The sequence below is a fragment of the Argiope bruennichi genome, chromosome 8, assembly GCF_947563725.1.
Source record: "Argiope bruennichi chromosome 8, qqArgBrue1.1, whole genome shotgun sequence".
In the NCBI taxonomy this organism is placed as follows: domain Eukaryota; kingdom Metazoa; phylum Arthropoda; class Arachnida; order Araneae; family Araneidae; genus Argiope; species Argiope bruennichi.
Window position 1 is genome coordinate 62,302,415 of NC_079158.1, and position 23,193 is coordinate 62,325,607.

A 23,193-nucleotide genomic window follows, 5' to 3' on the forward strand; every position below is an offset into this window, starting at 1 on the left:
TTCATTTCAGCAGAAAATTCTTCATGGACGTGGAACAAACAATCCCTGACTTCAAAAATAATGGAGTGGGAGACTTGCTGTTTGTGCTACTCTTCCAGTAACAATTGTGCTTCCCAAAATGGGAAGCGGCACGGTAGACCTTTCTACTCCTGCGCATGCTTAATAACAATAAGATAATTTCGGTAAGTGTTCTCTTAGAAAAAATATATATTGTATGCTTTTCTCTGAAATATTGAAAGTTGTGAAACAGAGAGGCATTCTGACATTTATGTTAAATTTACTGCTGACATCTTGATCTTAGTGCTTTATGAAGAATAATTCTACCAATTATAAAGCCATACATTTAATAGGCAAGAATATGAAGCCAATGCTTAAATGGGATTCTTGAATAATCAAGATAATATTTTGTATTAAAGATTAAGCCAACTCAATAATTAACGTACTTGCATATGTTGAAATAAAGTAAGAAATGGAGCATCAGGATGAAAAACATTATCGTCAGCAAGCTACTAGGGATCTAAGCAAGGACTCTGGTACAAGGACTATTTCAATGGAATTTTTTCACGTTTCTAACTCTCTCCCTCAAGACCTAATGGTGTTAACTCTTTGGAGATCTTGTTAAACTGGTAATATTTTTTTCCTTCCGTCTCCTGTAGTATCAGTATAAACATTAATTTAGTTATAAAAGAAATGCCTCTAAATTGTTTATGTGCTACGTTATAGTGTAAAAAAACCAATGATTAATTTATTATATTTACACTTTGAAAGAAAGAGGTGTTTCGATTCCTTAATGATCATGTACAAGTTTTACATGTTCTATATTTATTAATAAATTAGATTCTACATTTATTTTTTTTAAAAATATGATAAATTTCGGATTTACAAAAGCTTTTCATTAATATTGGGTTATTTGGTATTCAATGCATTATTATTCAAAAAGAATTTTGAATAATCTTAAACCATGTAGTTAAAAATTACTATTCGTCACAAAAAAACATTTTTCATTCATTTAATGAACTTCGATTAAACCGATTATCTGTACAAACTATTTATTGTGTATTTCAATATTTAAAGATTGCAGGATAGACTGAATGAAGAGGCTGCAAAAAACGATTTACAAGGAGTACAATTCTATGTGTTATTTTTTTTTCTTCGGTTTCTCATTTATATATATGAATCCTTCATTCTGACACTGCATTGCAGATAATGGAAATGATCTTGGAATTTTTAGCTATTACTAGAATATGTTTTAATGATAATTGTACATCTTTCGAAATTCAGTAATATTTGGTAATTTTTCGGAAGGAATGGATATTTCGAAGATTTTTTTATCAGAAGATTAGACATATTAAGCAAAGAAAATTGAATTTTTCAATATGTTTTTATTTAAATGGAAACAGAACAGATAAACGAGATTTTTTTACAGATAATCGAAGGCAATAAATATAATTAAATAATCTATACTGTGACACACATATTGTTAATCTATATAAAATGATTCGCTATGAATAAATTAATGCATTTTGGGAGTAAATTGAATACATTTTATTTGATAAGATCTTTTCCATTTCAGTACTGTTACTTATTGCAATACAAATGTATACAAATTACATGCAAGTGTGGTGAAAGCTTATTTGTCAGTTAATAGCTACGGTGCACGATCAATTGCTTTTGTATTGTGGTCATATTACTGGGCTGCGAACCACAAGGTCCCAGGTTCTATCCTGGCTCATAACAAATCCGTAACACAAGAATTGCCAGTTGTAAATAAATGCCGTAATTGTGAGATGAGGCTTTCAGATTTAAATGGGTTGTTTAGTATTTGCATATTGTTCATCGTTATCATATTGATCTCGGAAAAATTCTTTCATAAAAAAATAGTTTTTTCTTTAATTTAAAAACAAATGAACGCGCATAAGGAATAATGGTATTGAAATACAAAGTATAGTAAATTAGGAATGTACATTATAATTCTATTCTCTTTTGATGTCAAATATGAGATAAATAATTACCATAGATTTCCTACATGACAGTCTTCTAACTTGGATTGATTAAAGGGAGTCACATTTTGTCAAAGAGATAATGGTTATCGAAGTTAATGAGTTACCATTATCTCCTTAGACTTCTAAATACTCCTTCCGTACACTTTGAGATTTCAGATACAACAGGTAAAATGTATTGCGCTGATTGCAATATACTTATTGCTCTTTTGTCCTAAACAAGCAAGAAATAATTGCCTTGCCGTTTAAGATCATCACACTAAATTTCATTGACACAACGCGATTCATTTCAGTTCTAAGCGTAGCCTATGCGTGCTACAAGTTCATAAACTTTCGGACAATGTTCTTTCATTGCCATTTCATACCAACTGTTATATCCTACATACATTTTACCTGCACTGCTGAGCTTGTTCCAAACGTGGATGATGTAGCTGGATTTGAATGCAGTCGCGCTGAGTGTAGCAGTTTGTGGCTTAAAATACTCTTGCCATTTAGTAAAATCGATGGGATAAACTGAAATTTTGGGAAGGACATTTACATGACATAAGTTATCAGTTCCATTGTTGGGGTTCGGCTTACAATGTTCTCTGAAGTTCCGGTTTAGGAGAAGAGGGCCATTGCTAGCAAAGCCATTAGGATTGTAGGAAGCAACATAGTCTGTGAGGGTGACACGTAGGAGTGACTGGCCTCTGTCAAAAGCGAGAAAAGAATTGCCGATGTTTGTTCCGCTGTCGTAAGCAACAGCATTGCGCAGTTGAGAAAGGGAGCGAAGAACGACGACATCCGTGTCCAAGTAGATACCACCATACTTCCACAGCAAGCATAGACGAACGGCATCACTCAAGTGCACTACCTGCAAAACAAATATTTCTAAATGGTATATTTTTCGCTTTATCTGGGTAGATATTTATTTACTGTTTTCCAACCAAAGAGATTAACCCTTTTTCATACAATGACTTGTCTGATACGCGCATTGAATTGAGTTTTGAGTTTACAATCAAGCAAAATTATCAAATATTTAAAAATACAAAAATTGCTAAAAAAAAACGCTTCAATATTTCAAATGCCTCTTACATCATTATAAGAGTCAAAATAACAAGAAATGACGAAAATAAGTTAATTTATCCATTTAATTAGGAAGTTAAATTTGTGAGTCAAATATTTCAATTATAATTTAACCCCTTAACTGTTATAATTATAGAATGAAAGTAATTCAAATTCTGTTTCAAAAAAAGAAAAAAAGGTTCCACATTTTTATAATTATTCTCTTTTTATGCTTAATGATAAAAGTTACCATACTGAACACTTCAATAAAATTTAGCCAAAATATTTTCGCGATATAACACCAACATAAAATCCATTTTAACTTTAAAAAAAAAATTTGATATTTTATTATATATGTTAGACAACTTATGAGGAAACAAGAAAGTGATAGATCTGTTTGATCACGCCCTAAGTTCAGCTACTCCCTTCATCTCGATATATTGCCGCATTGAAGAAAAACAGTCGAATCTCCATGGCCGAATGGTCATGGCACTGGTCTCCTTATCAAGAGACCTTGAGTTCGAACCCACTATAGGGATTCATAATATGTGTAAATATTTAATTACTTGATTTTATGTTTTCCTTTATTTCATGTTCCAGAAGATACTGGACATTTCTTTAGTTTACCAGACAAGTGTTCTGGACTTCTCTTACTGTCTCCAGAATAGTATTCTGGAACTTTCCCTTAAAAGCAGAGGATTTATCAGTCACTGTATTCTCAGTTCAGAGTTGAGTTAATAAATGGGTTTAGCTCTACCTCTTGTGTGTGTCATTGAGTTCTATACTATAGTTCTACGTGACAATATATATGCATAGTTACCTTGAAAACTAACTTAACCGTATGCTTAAGAATGATTTATTGTTCTCAAAAGTTCCATTTCATCTTCTTCATGATGCACTATCTATTATAAATATAAAACTAGTGAGACTAAAGGAGGATTCATGTCTTTGAAACCACGTTTGGTTATTCTGTACAAAAATATAGTTTGATCAAACATATAATGTAATCTATAAAATCATTGAACGGGAAACCAGTGTAAAAGTATATAATCTTAATATATAAAAAATATAATCTTTTTTTTTAATATGCATATTACTTAATCTATTAGTAGAAGACGATATTAAAACTCCACGGCTCATCAGTTGCTTAAGATTTTTATCTCTACAGTTTGAACTCTTACTTACCAGAAACTCCTCGTAAAACTCCATGAGCAATAAAAAATAGAATTTACTCCAAACAGCTCTGTCTACAACTAATTCAATTATGGGTAGTAGTTATTACCTATAGGCGTCCCCAGTACCGAAATAAATTTTCGAACAACCATCATAATATTTAACTTATCCATAGCATCTATCCCCAGACGTTAAACACTTTCAATGCAGAGTACAGAATATTCATTTTGGGTATTTCTCATCGAAATGGTAGGAAAATAAACATTCCACTTGATTTTCATTAACTTTACTATCAATCGTTTATATACCATTCATCTAAAGAGTTGCTTCACTCGGTCAGAGGGGCTTTTGGCTGTTCAAGATAAGATGAATGTTAACAGTGATGAAAAATTGCGATAAATTCATATGAAGGAGAAATCCTTCGATACAATCAGGGGAGACGAAAGAAGAAAATGAAGAGAGTGAGTAAAAAAAAAACAAGTTTTTTTTTGGCACTTTAAAGAATTTGAAATAATATTATTAGATAATTTTGGAAAAAATGGCGGTACCAAACCTTGAGTCTTTATTATTGAAACGTGATTATCTATCCATGATTCAAAGAACTTTCCTTCGTTAGCTATTACTTTTCCCCATCTTTCTGGCAGATGTCGAATACTCTCTTGAAAAGACAATGGTATATCTTTAGGTGATTCACGAATCGCTTCACTTTTGAATTTCTTCATAAGAGTAGAAATGCTGGTCAACTAGGCTGTGTGCCACACATGCGAAACAAAAAATGGTGGTAAGGAGCGATATCTGGAGAATACAGCGGTAGGTAGTGTAAGATTTATTTAAAGTTTCTAAGTATGTTCTGATTGGTCTTGATAGATATGTCCAATCATTGTCATATTGGAAGATAACTTTACTGTGTCTATTTATATTGACGCAGTTTCTCTTTCAATTCGATGAATCAATTGTGTTCGATATTGATTCGCTCTGATGGCTTCGTGCTCATACACTGAGCTGAGGACAAAGTATTCACGATGTGTTCTGTCAGTAAGGGCAGAAGTACTGAGAGTACTTGCACTCAAGTACTTGAGAGCATTCGATGCGCTTTAGCCGCAATTTTCATTCAAGAGAAACAGAAAATCAAACTTTTTCACAAGCGATGAGAATTTAGCTTGAAAGCTAACATCTTCGATCGAGAATATATTTGTGATGGAAACACAAATTCACTAATGTGGTGCTGTTGTTATGTTGAGAGATGTCCAAGCTTACTGTGTGAATTACTTTATCTGCCTATTTAAATGGGCGTTAGATTCGCGTTCCTTGGGTTGCGAGTTCGAACCCCGCCAGCCGAAGACTCTCCGCGTGTGTGGTGACTGACGCTCATATAAATTTGTCGTGGTTACAAAGTCCTCCATATGGAGAGTAATACCACTGGGGGTACTGGATGAGGGGTGATCTTTCTCTGATTCAGGTCTAAATTACGATCTGTGGATGAGTAAAGGAAATCCGCCCCGTAAAAAGGGTTGCGATGTGTATGTAGCTAAGTCGTAATCTTGGCCCTAGATGGCGATACTGAAAAAAGAGACGCACCCTTAGCTTAAATTCCCTGACTTCTGAAGTCAGGGGTCTTGTCCATGACAAGTGCCATTAGAAACAATAACAAATCGGTTCACCGCTGCAGCTATTTATCGAAAAATGGTGGAAGCAAAGTTTTATACATAATGAATCAATGAGAACAGTCATTACAGTATGCATAAGTAAAGCTTTATCGTGGTCAGAAAAATTAATAATTTAAACGATTTTCTGTTCTTTATTTTTTTCAGTGTTTCAGATTTGTTTTCTATAATTTTTACCATCATAAAAAAAAATTCTAAGTGTTATTATTTATTCCTACAGCGTTTATTTGTTAGATAAATTACTATGTTACGCATTTCTTGGTTTAGCTTAGTTATATTAACGCCCCGTTTTAGAAGCAACACTAGGGCTCTTTTGAGACGGATCTCGTAATGTTGAACTACGGTCAGATGTCGAGGACGACACCTGCGCGGGCACTCCCTTCACCAAACTTCCACCCCACGTTAGCGGGAGGAGTTTTGGCCTCGACGGATTTGGGTGCACCAGACCCGTTTACATGACGGTTCTTTGTGGAATCGATTCTCGAACCTCAAACCAGTGGTTCCGAAGCCGAGACCTTACCACTAGGCCACCGTGTCTCTACACGATAATGGGTCGATAGCAAGAATTTTTTTTTTTTTTTTTATCTTTTTCCGAGAGTCAGGATAGGGCTCTCTAATATCCCCGGGAGTTTGAATCATGAGATAATTAAAGAGGCTTTTAATAAAATAAAAACGATACTTTTCATTCATTTTAAATAATTTATTATATTACAAAATTAATATATCTAGGAACTGTTCTATTCCTCCAAATGTTTATTCTAGTTTAGAAATTAATATTTTTGAAGAATCTACCGTTCCATATGCACGCAAAGTGCTTATCATGTTTGAAAGGTGGTTATTACTAAAGATTGAATTCCGATTGATGTCGAATTTAGAAGTAAACAAGAGAACTCGCATCAATAAAGAAAGAAAAAAACGTGGAATCATAAGATGAAGATTTTGGTCCTTTTCAATAATAAACTAAAGTTGTGTAAACTGAGAAAGTAACAAATCGAATCATCTATAGTTGAAATTTCAACAAATATTTATATATTAACCGATTCTGTTGAAAGTACCATAATGTATGATTATCATTCGTTCGTCTGAAGGAGATGACAGATCAAATTAGTGTAACAGGAGTTTAAAGAGCGCCAAGTGGACTAAATCAAAATCTGTTTTGATGATTAATGACAATTTACGTTTACAGGGTAAGATTAGAGTTTTTCAGGACCTTCAGGACCATTCTACTTCGGATGAAAGAGTTCTACTACTTAATTTAAAATGAATAAGTTTCCAGATCTTTGAAAATTTCTTTCTCATGTCTCGTAATATTCAAGCCTTTCTATTTTTAAAGGGTTTATTTCAAGAATTTTCCCGACAAAATTGACGATAAAATATAACTTCTTAATATCTTCCCTTTGAAGTAGTTATGGTAATTTATTGGCACCATTCTATGAAACAGAATTCATATCACCGGCAATTTTCAAGTATCGCATATTTTCTACGGTAGTTGGGAATATACCAATGTAATAATGAGCATTGTTGTAATTAAGGCTGCCTCATAATAAATTGATTCTGACAAAAGAAAAAAACAACATTTTGTACCGAGACTTTCGAAATATAATTGTACATCGACATAAATTAAACATTTTTCCCTCTCCTAAGAACATATTAAATCGAAGAAAATGACAACTTTCTGCAAAATAAGCTCTAATTACACTAATTGACCTATTTAAGATCGAGCATGTGCTCCATCGTGTGTTAAGGTTTAATTTTGCATTAAAAAGTCATTGTTCTATTAGAATTCTATTGGTGGTCAGAGGTATTTTCATCTTACTATTTTCAATTAGCATAAGATATTATATTTATATCTCTACGATATTATTTAATATTTTGAATACAAATCAGTATCATAAAAATATCTTAGAGATATTGTGTAGAGGACCTGAGTTAACATGGTTACTTGTATATTCTGTTTTACAGTTTCTTCTAAATATCAAAGATGCACAGAAAACTTACCTTGTGAGGGCTGGATTTCCACCTGCCTCTTTTGTACCAATACCAGAGAGGTGTTCCTGGCAATAGGAAATCCAGTTCCATTTTCAACAACTTGACATTGCTGAATAAAGAAAGCAATTCCATGAAAGAATCCGATAAATTCAGTGACTCGGTGGGAGTGAAAAGAACCCTCACCTGCCACTGAGGGTGATGCAGAGCTGCGGATTCAACAGCACAGGCTTGGCGGGCATTCAAGCGTGAGGAACCAGATGTTTCCAAGAAGAAAATGTTATTTGTGGAAAGACATTCCATAGAATCTGTAAAGGATACTTAGATATCAAAGAACAAATAAAGTATGTTTAAAGCATACGTTCACTCATTTAAAATGACATTAAAAATACACTAGAAACGTATATATTTTCCAATTGTATATCCTTCCTATTAAAATTTGATCAATAAATTATTGAATCATATAAGCTTATTGATATTATTCCCATTTAAGTACTGATTTTCGCATGAAATGACTTGATCATCCTTATTGCTGCTGCGACTGTGGGTTTTATGGCGTAATATTCAATTTTGGCCCAGTTGCACCGAGCACATTGTTGAAAATGAAATATTAAAAAAAGAATATAGTGTGAATTTTATTTTCTATAATTCAAAACTAAATCTTGAAACGGCACTAATTACGTGCAGTCGGATAGCATTACATTAGTATTTAAATTTACAACATAGGTAAAATGTCGATTTCATTTAACATTAAACAAGTATTCAAAACTGTCAATATGTATGGCATAATAGACTTATGGTCTTATTTAATATTTGCGAGAGCCACATTCGTCTGTACTGTACCAATTACAGTTGCATAGTGATGTATTGATTTTCCAAGGTTTCACAGAACTTTGGTAGAAATCTTTTACCAACTCAACAGGCTGTATGTCGAAGTAAATCTTTCAAGAATTCTATGTCTATCATATGAAGTATAAAATAAGTTTGCCATGAAGTACCGATAATATTTTGTTTTATTTACCTAAGTATGGTATAGTGATTATCTGAACAATTCAAATCTCGCAATTTTTGTTTCAATTAATGCATTTAAGTTGTGAAATAAATTGCATTCTTTTCTGAATTTATGTTGTTTCTCGTATGTTTTACTGTAAGATTCAAAGCATTCTTTTCTGAAGATTCCGAGTCATTGCAATGAGATAATCATTTTATTTGGCCTCTATATTTACAACGATTTTATCCGAATTTTATGATTGTTGTCTATTTGATAACTACAGCTGACATGAAGGTCTTTTGAATGCTAAAGTGTATATGTTTGTCTTTTCTGTGCTGTGTATTATGCTGTGTAGGATTTTTAAGAGGCACTGTAATTGTACTAGGATTAGCATTCCCTTTGCAAGGTAGAAATGTCGAAATTGTAAATATGCTCTATTAAATACCATTTTTAAAGTGATTTTTCGTCTTCCCCTATGAAACTGGGTTACTCTTTCGTTTATAGAAACTCCTGCAGGGGAAGAAAGTTTTAGCTTGCAATCCAATATCAACTTTTCCATAACGAGAACTTTAAGTCAAACTTCCAGTCTCTAATATAAAGTTTATGATCCTATCGGATATAAATAGATTTTATCTCGCAAAAGGCCTTGACTATCTTTATATTCTTAATGATAATTTTGTAAAAAAATTTGATTAAAGCTGAAAAGAATAAAATAACACTAAATTAAAAAGAGAAAAACATTTTTTTAAAATATTTCTTTCAATTGGAATTTGAATATTTAAACTTCATTCCTCATAAATCTATACAAATAGGCAAACAATTATCATTTGATTTCATAGACTTAACAACTTTTATAATAAGATTTCTTGCCTTCCACATCATGTATCTTGGTTGGATTTTCATGGGAAATTATTCATTTATTCAAAATAAAATGGGAACCTTATTTACTGTTATATACAGAATATTCCAAAATTCTATATGTAAAGTACTGCATTAAAAGAAATTAATTATACATTCTATCTCTTAAGGCTGTATTTTAAAAATAGGAGCAAATTTTGATTTGACATTTAACTTCACAAGAATTTTAAAAATTGATGTAAACAAAAGTGATTGCATTACGAATATATTATGCAGTTTTTAAGAGAAACTCGGTAATAAGCTGTTTGAAAGTTAATTTTACATAATTTCAAACTCCTTGTACCTAATTACTTTACCTTTTCTTATGTTGAAGATTTACTATAGGCATGCGTAGGATACCGTTTGGACTAAGTACACACACAGCAATGTATAATAAGAAGTATTAGGTTAATTATCTACATAAGCGATAATTTATTTTACATGCTTAAGAATTTATGTAAAAAATCCACCGTTAAGGACATTTAAGCAAGTTTTACAATTTTATAAACGGCTTTTTCCCCATATTTTTGATAGAATGGCTTAAATTCTAAATTCACTTCGTCTATAAGTAATTTGTCTATTCTTAAAACATTTCCAATTAAAAGTGAAATTGCTAATTATTTTAACTCTTACAAAACTTTTATTTCTCAAAGGCTAATATAAAAATAAAACTTACCTTTAGTTCTCAAAAGATGTGTGCTTGCTTCGCACTTTCCATTCAAAGGATCGTCATAGAACGTCCTGTTCATTATTTCTGCAAAATGGAAAAAGAATTATTCCGGAAATGGGGTGCAAAAAATGTTAATGTTTATTTTAAGGAAGGAAACAAGAAATAAATCATAAGTTCACGAATAGTATATTTGCAGTTCTAATCATTTCTTACATAATTTAATTAAAAATACTTAGATAGATATTGAATATCTAAATATTTAAAAATGCTGATATTTGTTGGTTATGATTGGTTGGTTAGAGTTTCACTTCAGTATTAAAAACAAAGCTGACGCTCTAATTTGTGGCATTCGAGGTAAATTTATTTACTGCACTAAATTTGATTTTAATTTTTTCTATACTTTATGCACTGAGACAAAACTTAATTCTGATCTTTCTCCAGATGACGAAAATGACTTCTATGAAGATTAATCGCATGAAAATTTAAAATTTTTGAGTAAATTTAATTCAACAGAGATGAAATATTTTCAAGAAATTTTCTTTATTTTATGTCGCATTCGCTGAACTTATTTTTAACAGAATAGTCTGAAAGAAGACTAAGTTTCTCGGCAATAAATTTATTGAGATATATTAATCGATACAAAATCTAAATTTACAAATTTGCAACAACCTAATAATTTTCCTACTTTGACTTTTAGCACAAGAATCAAAATCGGTATGTTTAAATTATTCATCTTCGGGATATAAGGATTCTCAATTATAATTCTTCAGCGGGTTATCAAATCGTTTGCAGTTATTTAATTTATAAACGATTCTAGAGACATTTATTTGTTTTGTCAACATTTATTGTTTTACTCTAAAAAAGCTAATACAAAGCTAGCAGCAAAATAAACTTTACTTATTTTTCTATTTCATATAAAATATTAATATTTCTGTCATTGTTGAGTGTTGATAAAGAGCTTATGAAAATTGAAAATTTCTCTTCATGAATATAATATTTCAGCAAAATTTGGGCTCTAAGAGCATGGAATTAAAAAAAAAGTGATGTATATTTGTCCTTTAATATAGAAATCAAACCTGTAATGATATATCTGAGACATGAATTCAAAAATTCGGTAGGAAACAATCGTTTTATATAACTAATGACTTTTTTAATTTACTATTGAAGTAGGGTAATATATGAATTTAATATGCAATAATTATGAAATATTTTCATTAATAAATATTCTTCAAAGGATAATTTGATGCAATGCAATTTAACATTCCTAAAAACAATTTATAACTTGCTTTTAAAAAGCTGTCCCACAAATACGGTTTTAAAATCACACAATTTTTACATTCTACATTAATAAAATCAAGCAAAATGACAAAATCTATTATTTATCTACATATTACAAAGAATAAAATGACTATCACAAGTAATAAAATATATCCCTGTAAAAAAATTTGAAGGTATTTTCAAATAAAGAACATAATTAAATCTTGAAATGCGGATTGTAGAAGACATGGGAAGAGGGATTGCATCAAATAAAACTAGAGAGAGTTGTCCTCTTTAAACATTTTCGCATATTCTCAAATAAATATATTATCCGCCCTCCCTCTGCGTATGAAATTATGGATTCTGGATAAGGCTGTTATCACCTTAGGGGCTAGCAGTTGTATTTTACGTCTCGCATATAAGATGTGTATGATTCCTACTACGGTAAAGGAAATCAGTTTTTTTTTTTTAATATTAATTGCATATCATTGGCGAACAATAATTACGAAACATCAAAATCAGACTTGAATAAAATGCTTGGAACTTTCTTTGGCGATTATTAATAATATTAATTTGGCGATTAATAGTCGTCTTTGCTCCCACCGACTGAAACCAAAATTTGACATTGAACTGCAGATATTACTTAGCAAATTTCATTTATTTCAGCTATTGTGTTTCTCACGTTTACATGCATGAGTTGCTACAGATCGACATATGGTAAACTCTCGCATATTAAGTTTTTTTTTATTTGATACCGATTCACATCGAAGATGGAAAACCTATGTACCAAATTTCATACGTCTCTTTATGTTTTGTAATTGTGCTCATTTTTATTCGGACAAGATGGGTTTACAGAGTTCCTCTTAATCAATTTCGATCAACAGTTGGTACAAATTGACAAAGGAAATATAAAGTCCATATACCATGTTTCATCCGTCTAGCTTAAATCGTTTTTGGGTTATAATATTCAAAGGCGGACGGAACTGATAGACAGATATAATACCAAAATTGTGTTTTTCCAACTTAAAGTAGTCTAAATCACAAATAATTCAAAATTTTTATCGTATCATCAAATACGATATTTTCTCGTATATGAAATATACAAAGAAAAAGTAAAATAAGCGTTGAAAGTCATGTGTACAGTTTCTCATTTATAAGGAAGGGCAACATACTAGAAATGTTACGCATGGGCCAGGCAACCCTAATGTTGATTATTAAAAACCTTTCTCTGAATTCCATGTTATTTACTTTTTATGCATTTTTTAAAAAAAAAGGAAGCGTGAACATTAACAACAGTTTGCTTAATACATTTTTACCCTATTCACATTATCAATTATTGACTCGTTTTCAATTCCAACAACTCAATTATATACTTTAAAAAAATACAGCCAGTCACCCCGTTGCCCGATTCTTTCCCATGGACGACTTTTACTCCTAATTTGTTTTCAATAGAATAAATATCCTCATATCTTTTATAGTCTGTATATGAAATATCGCTCCATCCGTTTGTTTCTTTTGACATATCTTAAAAAAGGATAAGTTGTTTTATGGGCACACAGTATTTCCCCATAAATCAATTGCGATTATCTTATCACAGCGTGTAATCAGTTTAATTAAAATACGAAATATCTCCAAAGCAAAGAAAGTTCACATTAGAGTTGTTAAAACACTGATAAAAATACCTCTTTTCTCCTCTACTATATAACAGCGTTATGGCCATTAACGAATCTATTTTCTTATCATCAAATTCGAAATTTTATTAGTTTATCTCCTTAATACTTACCTTTGAAAATCCTGGTCTGTAAATCCTTTCTTATTTTCGCCATTTCTTCATGTTTAATCGCCAATGGTGTTTTCTTGTTGGATAAATCCTCATCTTTAAAACATTAAAGAAGTTTAATGTAAAATTACACTGAAAAATTTGAACAGTGCCAAGAAAGTAATTTAATATTTAATATGCCAGTAGTTACCTTTCTCTACATTTTTTATTGTTGTTATTGTAATATGAAGGAGTGTTAAATGGTGATTAACTAAGAAGAATTACCATCGTTATTATCGTAGGGCTCTGGCAAAACGAAAGAACCAGCAGATTTAATCACAAAAAGCTAAAAATAAATCACCATATTTGTCAGCTTGTGTATATCTGATTTGTATTTAAAACAGTTAATATTCATTAGAGGTAACCTGCCAGCTAAAAAGTTTAAAAACGAATACTGATTAAAAATAACATTGATAGGAAATATTTGACAGAAATTTTAGATCGATAACTATTACATTTCATGAAAAAAATCGACTTTTTCAAAGAAAAAATCGTCGAAAAATATTTATTTGAACTTCAATTACTCCAAATTTACAAATGAATGATAGATGATATGAGTCCTATTCTAAGCAGGCTTTTCATGATTTTAATAAGTATTAGAATGATCAATTTTCATCACAATTTTCAAGTCGGAATTCATTTTCTGAGGTTAAATACACTAACTTAAACATTACTTTTCCGATCATTATTGCTTTGAAATGTTTTCGTGAATTAACTGTCTAAAAGTAACTATTTTTCTATTTATATTTAATTTTCACCTCTCTTTTTTGAAAATTACGGTCGATTTTTAATTATAGAGAGACATTTATAGAATAGGATTTTTTTTTGTTTATGAATTCTGACGAATAGAAAAGTACTTATAGGCATATTTCGATGACCCTGTTTTTTCGACACAGTTGGATTTTTCCAAAACTAATGCAGTTATTGATTTCAAATTCTTATAGTTATTTTGAAATTTGGAAAAATTTACTTGAATTCTTAAAAAGAAAAAAAAATATTTCTCTAAATTTGCACTTTTTCAAAATTTATTTCTGTTATAATTAAAGTATTATACTTTCAACAGTTCATTCTATAATGTGCTTTTTATTCATAAATCGTAGTGCATTTTTTATATTTTCCCTTAAAATTTGTGCAACCAAATATATATATATATTATTTAAATGCAAAAAAAGATTGGTGTTTTAACTTGCAAGTTCCTGCTTCCATTCTTATCCAATGAGATATCCGGGTGCAAATTCAAATTATAAAATTGAGCCAATATATTTCAATGTAGATTTCAACTGCATTATTAATTATAAGCGATATTAAATAGCATATTGTATATGCACACTTTCATGAGAAAGAATGAAAATGAGAATAACGGGAAAGCAGGAAACTTGTAGAGATTTTATCTGTCCAAGTTAAAACATTGATCACATTTTCACACATTTGCCGCATATATTCCCATTTGAGAACTAATGGTTTAATAGCATTATAAAGTGGGTTGGGAAAATTCCCGAGTAATTCAGATTTTTCATGTTTTTTTTTGTCTGTCTGAAGACTAAGACTGCCATTATTGCTGAATTCCTGTAAAACCAAATAATTTTGAGATTAAATTTTTCATTGTAAACCTGCGACTGTTTTAGTCTAACATAAAGGCACTGTTCCCTTCAAAAAAACTGGATGTATGCAAAAGATAGTTTGTGTCATGTTCATTTTTATTGTCGTAAATGAACGTCCACGCCATTTAGGGCATAAGTACCAAATTTGGCGCAGTGACGGATTAACATAATTAGGAGCTAATGGTGTTATCATTATTCTAAATTTCAAATCAGTTTGTTTAATGTTAAATAGTAAATCCAGTTATTTCTAAATATTTTCTCAAATTTGCCGCATGTATTCTCATTTATGAACTAATAATTTAACAACCTTATTTAGTCGAAAAAAAATATAGTTCTAATTAGTGTTCGTTTATAATTCGTATGGGAGTTTTTCTGAATTTTATAGTTTTGTAAAGTTTACAACACTCCATTTTTCTACAAACATCTGCAAGCATTTCTTGTCCAATATTATTTATATTTCGCTAACTAAAATATTATATTCATAAAGATTATTATCGCTTTAGAAAATTCATGGGGATTCAGAATTTAAATAGTTTTGGCATTTGTATTTATTTTTCCAATATACATTTTTGCCATCGTTTTGTTTGTTCTATACGTTTTTATGGCGATGAAATAAGCTATATGCCATTCTATCGTCTCTTTCCACATATAATAGAAAATGAAATTTTGAATCATATACTGTAAAAAAAAATCATTGGTAAGTATTTAGTATAATTTTAAGTATTTAGCTGCAAAAGAATTGAAAGTATTTAGCTGCGAAAGAAGTGAAAGTATTTAGCTGAGAAAAGAATTGAAACCAGAATTTCTGAACTAAAAGAATAGAACAGGAGAAACAGTCAGGTGCTGAAAGGAAGTTCAAAGAAAAAGCAAGAATCTACCAAACCATATTGAACATAAATTCTAAAAGAAATAAGGGAAAATTGTTAAAGAGTTGCGAACATGGGCTTGCAGATAGACGCTGTTTTCAATCAGGTTTTCTCCCTGTACTAACTGAAGAACGTCATAATATGCGAGTTCAGGTTGAAAGATTGACTGAAAGAAAATCTTGAGTTTTGAATATTACGTAATTGAATATAATAGAAATCGAATTTGTTCTTATAGAATTTGTTCTTATAAATTTGAAAGTATGGGGATTATAAGATCGATGTCGAGTAGGGCTTCTCTTTTGGTACAAAGAAAAGAGGCAACTAGCATGTTTGGTTGGAGTCAGAAGTCTAATTTTTCCTACTTCTAAAAACCATATGAACCATTGCTAACCAATATATATTTTTGGTATCGTTTTGTTAGTTCTATACGCTTTTAATGCTGTGGTGAAAAGCTTATAAGCCAGCTAACAGCTACGCTGCACGAGCAATTGCTTTTGCATCGGGGTTTTGTTAGTGGGCTGTGAACCACAAGGTCCCAGGTTCTATCCTCGATCCATACCAAACCGCCACAATACTATCAAACTTTCTGGCATTCTATCGTCTCTTTTAAAACTTCTACATATAATTAAAAATAGAATTTTGAATCATGCCCGGTAGAAAAGTAAGTATTTATCTGTAAAAAGAATTGAAACTAAAGTTTCTGAACTAAAAGAATAAAAGAAGGAAATATTGAAAGGAAATTCAAAGAAAGAACAAGAATCTGCCAACCCTGGTTATGTTTAAATGCTAAAGAAAGTATAATGGAAAATTGTAGAAGAGCGACAACTAGGCTTTAAGATAATCGTTGCTTTCAATCAGTTTTCCTTTCTGTACTAAATGACAAACGACATAATATGAGAATCCATGTTGAAAGAGAAGAAGAGTTTTGAACGTTGCGTAATGAAACACAATAGGATATAACAATATAATAGCATATAACATTTGTTCTTATAAATTTGAAAACACTATGATTATAGGATCGATATCGACTATGTTTTATTCCTAATACAGAGAAAAGGGGCAACTAGCATGTATTAATGGGACCAGAAATGCGATTTTCTCTGGTTCAAAAACCATACAGACCATTGTTAAAATTTTTTACAGAATTTCACATATTTAATTAAAGAATGAATTAAAAAAAGTAATTACACTTGTGTTGAGGAAAATTAATTATTTGCCGAAAAATAAAGTGAGAGATTCAAATAAATTTGTCAAGAAATATCGTGTTATATTCTAAAGTCATTTAAGGTTAATTGGTTTTGGGGTTCGTAAGCGTAAGGACCATTATGAAGATTATATTGTGCCAGACTGACTTTCACCGAAGTAAAATCATAACTTTACAAATGAGTATAAATTTATGTGAAAATGTTTTCGAAACATAAGCTATTAGAGAATAAATCCTACTAATTTAACTCTTTAGGCACATTTGACGTATCAGAAAGTAATGTATTTTTGGAATTTATGTTTCAATTTTTTTTTTTTTTTTGTAATACTAAATACTTTAAGTTATCACAATATCATGAAATGAATGAATTGTTGCATAAAATCTACTGCTTTTAAATTTCCAAAAAATTGTACTAAAAATGCAAAAAAGGGTTGATAAAGATGTGAAAAGATGATTACGTAGACTTCTTCCAAATATTTCAGATAATAGAACTAAAATAGTTGTGAGTAAAATATGATTTAAGGTCTATAACAATAGAATACTGAAGAAAATGAAAAGGCGATAAGAAAACAATGTTGAAAATTCAGAAATAAAAAAAATCTTATCTCTCTATGAATTGCATTTCTTTACGAAAGTTATATAAGAATTGTTTTTATTTACATGTTATCATCTGTTTTTTACTTTTTATTTTATCAATTTATTTCATCAGCCACCATTCATATCGGAAGATTTTATTTCTTTAAAAGATAAATTATAGTTATTATTTTAGCAAAATTTAATTATTTATATTAAAGAGGGGCAACGTTTTATAATAAATGTTTTACTGTGATTTACAGTTACAAAGTCATGTTTGGTTAGTTTCCAGACATATAGTTGATGGTTAAAAATAGCTTTAAAATATAAACTAAAGCAGAATTCAGATTAGAAATTTTAAAGTAAGATGCAGATATCATGATTATTCAAATAATCATAAGAGCAAGAATTCAAGCAAAATTTTGAAATTCTATAGCTTGCAACAACTGGAACGAGGCTAATCATCCGCCATCATGATCATGTAAAAATAGCTGACTAAAATGTTTAAATATTTATTTAAAACTAGGTATTCAAGATATAAGTTGTAAACGCAGCTTCCCACGTGGTGCAGGGTTGACCTCATTCACCAGAGAGATGTTTGTGCATGAGATGGATAGGACAGAAGTACAGCGTCGAATTTATTTGACAAAATCATATTAGTAACTCGAAAATTTTATAGCAGATGAAATTTAAATATTCGGTAAAAAAATGCATAAATAAATAATTCGATTGAAAAATATAGTAACTGATAAATAAATAAAAAAAAATTGTGTATAAACTGCAGAATTTAGAATGATTAGAATTAAGTTGTTCTCTTTTCGCAAATTGAGATCCTACAGAATTTGATATATGAAGAAATATTCGATTATGTTAATATCCAGTTCATATATTTTATTTATTAATTTCTTGTAATTTAATGAAAATTTGAAATTTTTTTTAATATTTAAAATGCATTCAAAATTAGGAAATGCTTCTTATGGCCTATAGGATTTCCTGATCTTGATCCCATTTTCCAGTTTGATAATATGAAACGACGACAATTATCAATTGGTATGTCGTTAGCAGTTCATTCATAGCTTAAACAATTTTTGCAATATCATAAAATATAATTCTGCAATTGATTAATTTTTAATTTTTTTCTTGTTCAGAAAAGGAAAATAGGTACATAATTAAATGAGAATACCTTTATAAATACAAAAATATGACTACAAATATTATATTACATTTCCTCAATCACCCAATTGTTTTGAATTATTGTTTTATTAGATGGTTCTATTTTGGAAACATTCTATCTCATTTTCATTTAATGAATATTTGAAAGTTAATTGTGAATTACTCATAAGTTTTACATCAAATTTTAACATGCATTTTTTTATAGTACAATTTTTCAAATGCAATTTTTGTATGCAAGAGCGGACAAATTTTTATTCCAATTTCTTCAGAGTATAAAAATTTAATCTTACAAAATATTTCTAAGCAAATGCATACATCTGGGCTATTAAAAAGGTAAGAACGTCCCACCAGCCTTTAAAACATTCTATTTAGCCATCGCCGATTCAAAGACAAATCTACAGACAATTATGGATATTTGTATTAATTGCATTTAGATGTAGTTTAGTAAAAAACAAAATAAAGCATCGTTTAGAATAAAAACTATTGTTGGGTCATGAGTACCCATTAATACTGCATTAATGAGTCCACTGGTTTGCCTTTTGATTCTTAAAATATTTTTTGCGACATACGTAATTTTTATTTAATCATATGGATTAATTTATTTGTCTTTGTTAGTAAAGAGACTTAATCGCATTCAAACTAGATAATATAAAACTAATATATGTTCAACTTCCAGTTCAAATGTTTAGTTAATGAAAATCGTCAGAAGTATCTATATATCAGAATAAAGTATTAATATCATCAAACGGGGTTTTATGGATTGTCACAACTTAAAAATGATTTAATGCATTTACATGTGTGTGTGTTTTGATATTAAAACCAGATATATTAGGGCATAAATGCTTTAATATATAAAGTAAAGTTATAAATATTTTTCTATCCCAATTTCTATTCATTTAAAAAAGAAACTATTAAATTGAGTTATTCTTAAATGAACTTGTCAACTGCAAAAATTTATATCTAAAGTTACCAAATAATATTTTAGAATGATATTTAAGGCCAATTGTTAATATGAAAAAAAAAATGTCGCGTGATAAACCTGTACACGTCGTACTATTTATTGTAGAACAATATGTGCAAAATTATATCTCAATAAAAAGAAATTGATAAATTTGAGATTCTGTTTCTCTTCTTCTTCAATGGCATTGTGCTAAGAAAATGGTGATCATTTGAACACAATACACAACTAAATACTAGAAATGAAATCAAACAGAAGGTTTGACATCATTGCAAAGATAACATTATGGGAAGTCAACCATCCAACTCTCCGACCCGCCCTAAGGCACACGGATTTAAACCATAAAACTGAATGACCGGACCGCCGCAACAGCAATTGGCGGGAACTGTGGTTGAGTCCTAAGGGCCGTCACCGGCCACGGTACAACCCTCCCCGAAGGAAGTACGTCCCGTCATCGATGGAAGGAGCCAGATCCCCCACCTATTATTGTACCCTCCAGGGTGGCGAGATCCAACCACCATGCCGGAAGCATCTCATCCTCATATCGAGGTGCCCCCCCCCGAGGGTCTAGCATTATGGGAATATAAAATAATATTTTAGGAAACGTCTGTACAATCCAAATGTTGTTGACAATCCAGAAATCAAATTTTTCATGCGAAAATGACGAACAATCAATTATTTTTCCCTAAAAGAGAAAAATCCATTGACAACCATAATAATAATGACAAAAACTTACCCGAGAGAATATTCCGATGAACCCCGAGGATTGTCAGAGTCACAGCGGCGCATATACCCACCAGGAAATATCTTGTTGAGAAAAGCATTCTCGTTTTTCATCTAGAATATTGATAAAATAGTTTTAACAAACCCACTGCACAAAAATCTTAATCTCTCATTCTTTGTTGATATTACTAATAAAATATTCTTATTCTTATTTTTCTAACATTAAATGATTATTTTAATTTGATTTTATGGCACATCAACCATTTTTGACCATGTGGAATCAAAAAGAAATTTAATCGATTAATGAATAATTTTCTTCTGAATTATTAATTTAAGAGACTTTTTATTACATAAAAAAATCATCAACTAATTACATTAGGTAAACGGAGTTTATTTAGATATTAATGCTACTCGATATTAATTTCGTATATTAATATCTGGATTAATTATGTAATGGATTAATTAATTAATTCATTAGGTACTGCAGTTTATTCAGATATTAATATAATCATTGATTGTAAAATGGAAATTAAATTTACATTATTAGATGAACGTTAATGACAAAAATGCCAAAAACAGAATCATAAGGAATTAATGTTTTAAAAGTCATTTAGTTTTAATCATGAATTAGATTCAAACATTTCAAATATAGCTATTTATATACAAAGTTATAATAGAATAATATGTTTAAATCAATCTAATAGAATTCACATAATTCCATACAATAATTGACATTTACTGCACGCAGGGAACTACATATTAGATACAATTATACTAATTTTGTAAAATCAAACATATATATTATTTAACAAATATAAATATTAATATTGCAAAAATAATCCAGTGTTATTTGAATTATTTTGTTGCACTTTGGAATAGAATTAAATTTTCAACTTTCATCATCATTTTTAAATGCGATTTATATAAATCTTTTTTTAAAAAAATGCACACATTTCTAGCGAATGAGCATATACGTACCTCTTTCTCTGACCTTTTAAACTCTTTTGCAGAAAATACACAGCCGTCGAATAAAAGGCGAAGCCATTATCAAGTCTTATCAGAAGACTGATAAGTGCATTCAACAATGTTATCTTAAGTCGCATTTCCACATTATAACCGGAGACTAAATGATATTTAACATGCAAATAGAAAGGTACTTTAAATTCCAATTACTTAAAGCAGTGGAAGAGAAAATGAAATAATTTTCTGTTATATTGATGGCCATTCAAAATTTTTAATGCATTATTGTCAAGGTCATTGTAGTCAATTATTGAATTATTAAGTTGCCGAGTATGCAAAAGTAATAGTTCAGGAAAATCATTCGTTTCAGTACTTTACTTTATATTAATTGAATATTTGAAAGTCATTTATATTTCTGTTGTGCCAATGCTTTACATTAGATCGAAATGAAATGCATGTATAAAACCGAATCATTGTAATAATAATAAAAAAAACCTGAAAAGTAATTTTTGAAACACCATTAATACTTTATCCAGAGAAAACGATACCTAGATAATAATGTACTAATAATATAAGCTATTTATTGAAGGATTGAATGGTTGGTTTTAATGGCAAAAAAGTTAAGTTCTACCATTCAATTCCAAACAATAGTATTTTCTTTCATTCAAACATTTATATCATTAAAATTTATAAAAAAGAAAATAACAAAAGGAATTAAAAAATTCAGTCTTATTTGATTTATTAACGAAATGAATAAATCAAATAGGTCTAAAATTGATTTCGGTAATGAAATAATTTTATATTAGAAGTATCTTCTAATAAGTGTAACAGTCCAGGATATATAGAGTTAAAACATATCATTTTTAAATTTTTAAAAATTTATTGTCAAAATACGTCTTGAAAATAAAATCGCGTCACATGACGTATATTGATAAGGGTTCGTTATTTAGCCATGATTGGAATTTTATAGCATCAAAGCCAAGTTTGACCATTTGTGCCACGCACATGTTTTCTTTAAAATACCTTTCGCTCCTTTTATCGTTAATATTTTATATAATAAGCTAAAAGAAAACAGTTAAAAAAAATTCAACCAATGTCACTTTATGATATACTAGCCGTCTTTGACGAACGGTCGGTTTGCCAATCTTAATGTTCGTTAAAATTTTAATAATTAAATATTTTATGCAATTCTACTTTAATAGCTTCTTCATCAAAATATTTTAAAACTTCAAATTTTGATAGTCATATAATTCACTCATAATATTATAAAGGCCTTCAGTCATAACGTAATATGTATCTCTTTAATTTTCTGTTAGCTCCCGTAGAATTTATGTTTTAAATTAAACTGGAAAAGATTATTCTGCAATTAATATAATAATATATTTTACTGAAACAAAGCATTTTTTTTAATAATATGATTACTGAAAACAGAGCCACTGAGCATTTAAACTTCATGGGCACTAAAGAATATCTTTCTTAATTTATGTAATATCTCAAGAATTTGTCAATAAAAACTTCTCAGATTCATCATGAGCAGATCGATTAATTAACAATGTTTAATTTTAAATGCATCAAACACTAAGAAAATAAACACAATCGTTTAAAATAATCGGTTGAAAACAAGTTAAAAAAAC

General features: G+C 29.9%; 1 protein-coding gene across 1 annotated transcript; it reads right to left on the reverse strand.

Moving 5' to 3' along the window:
* Window positions 1-1,384: 1,384 nt before the first annotated feature.
* Window positions 1,385-21,633, reverse strand: LOC129981868 (lactosylceramide 4-alpha-galactosyltransferase-like). Its single transcript, XM_056092904.1, has 6 exons — window positions 21,578-21,633; window positions 20,613-20,713; window positions 13,466-13,558; window positions 10,432-10,509; window positions 7,880-8,175; window positions 1,385-2,853 (listed from the first exon to the last, which is right to left on the reverse strand). Exons 2-6 carry the CDS (start codon window positions 20,698-20,700, stop codon window positions 2,296-2,298), a joined length of 1,113 nt encoding a protein of 370 aa, XP_055948879.1. The 5' UTR covers window positions 20,701-20,713; window positions 21,578-21,633; the 3' UTR covers window positions 1,385-2,295.
* Between the last annotated feature and the right edge of the window lie 1,560 nt (window positions 21,634-23,193).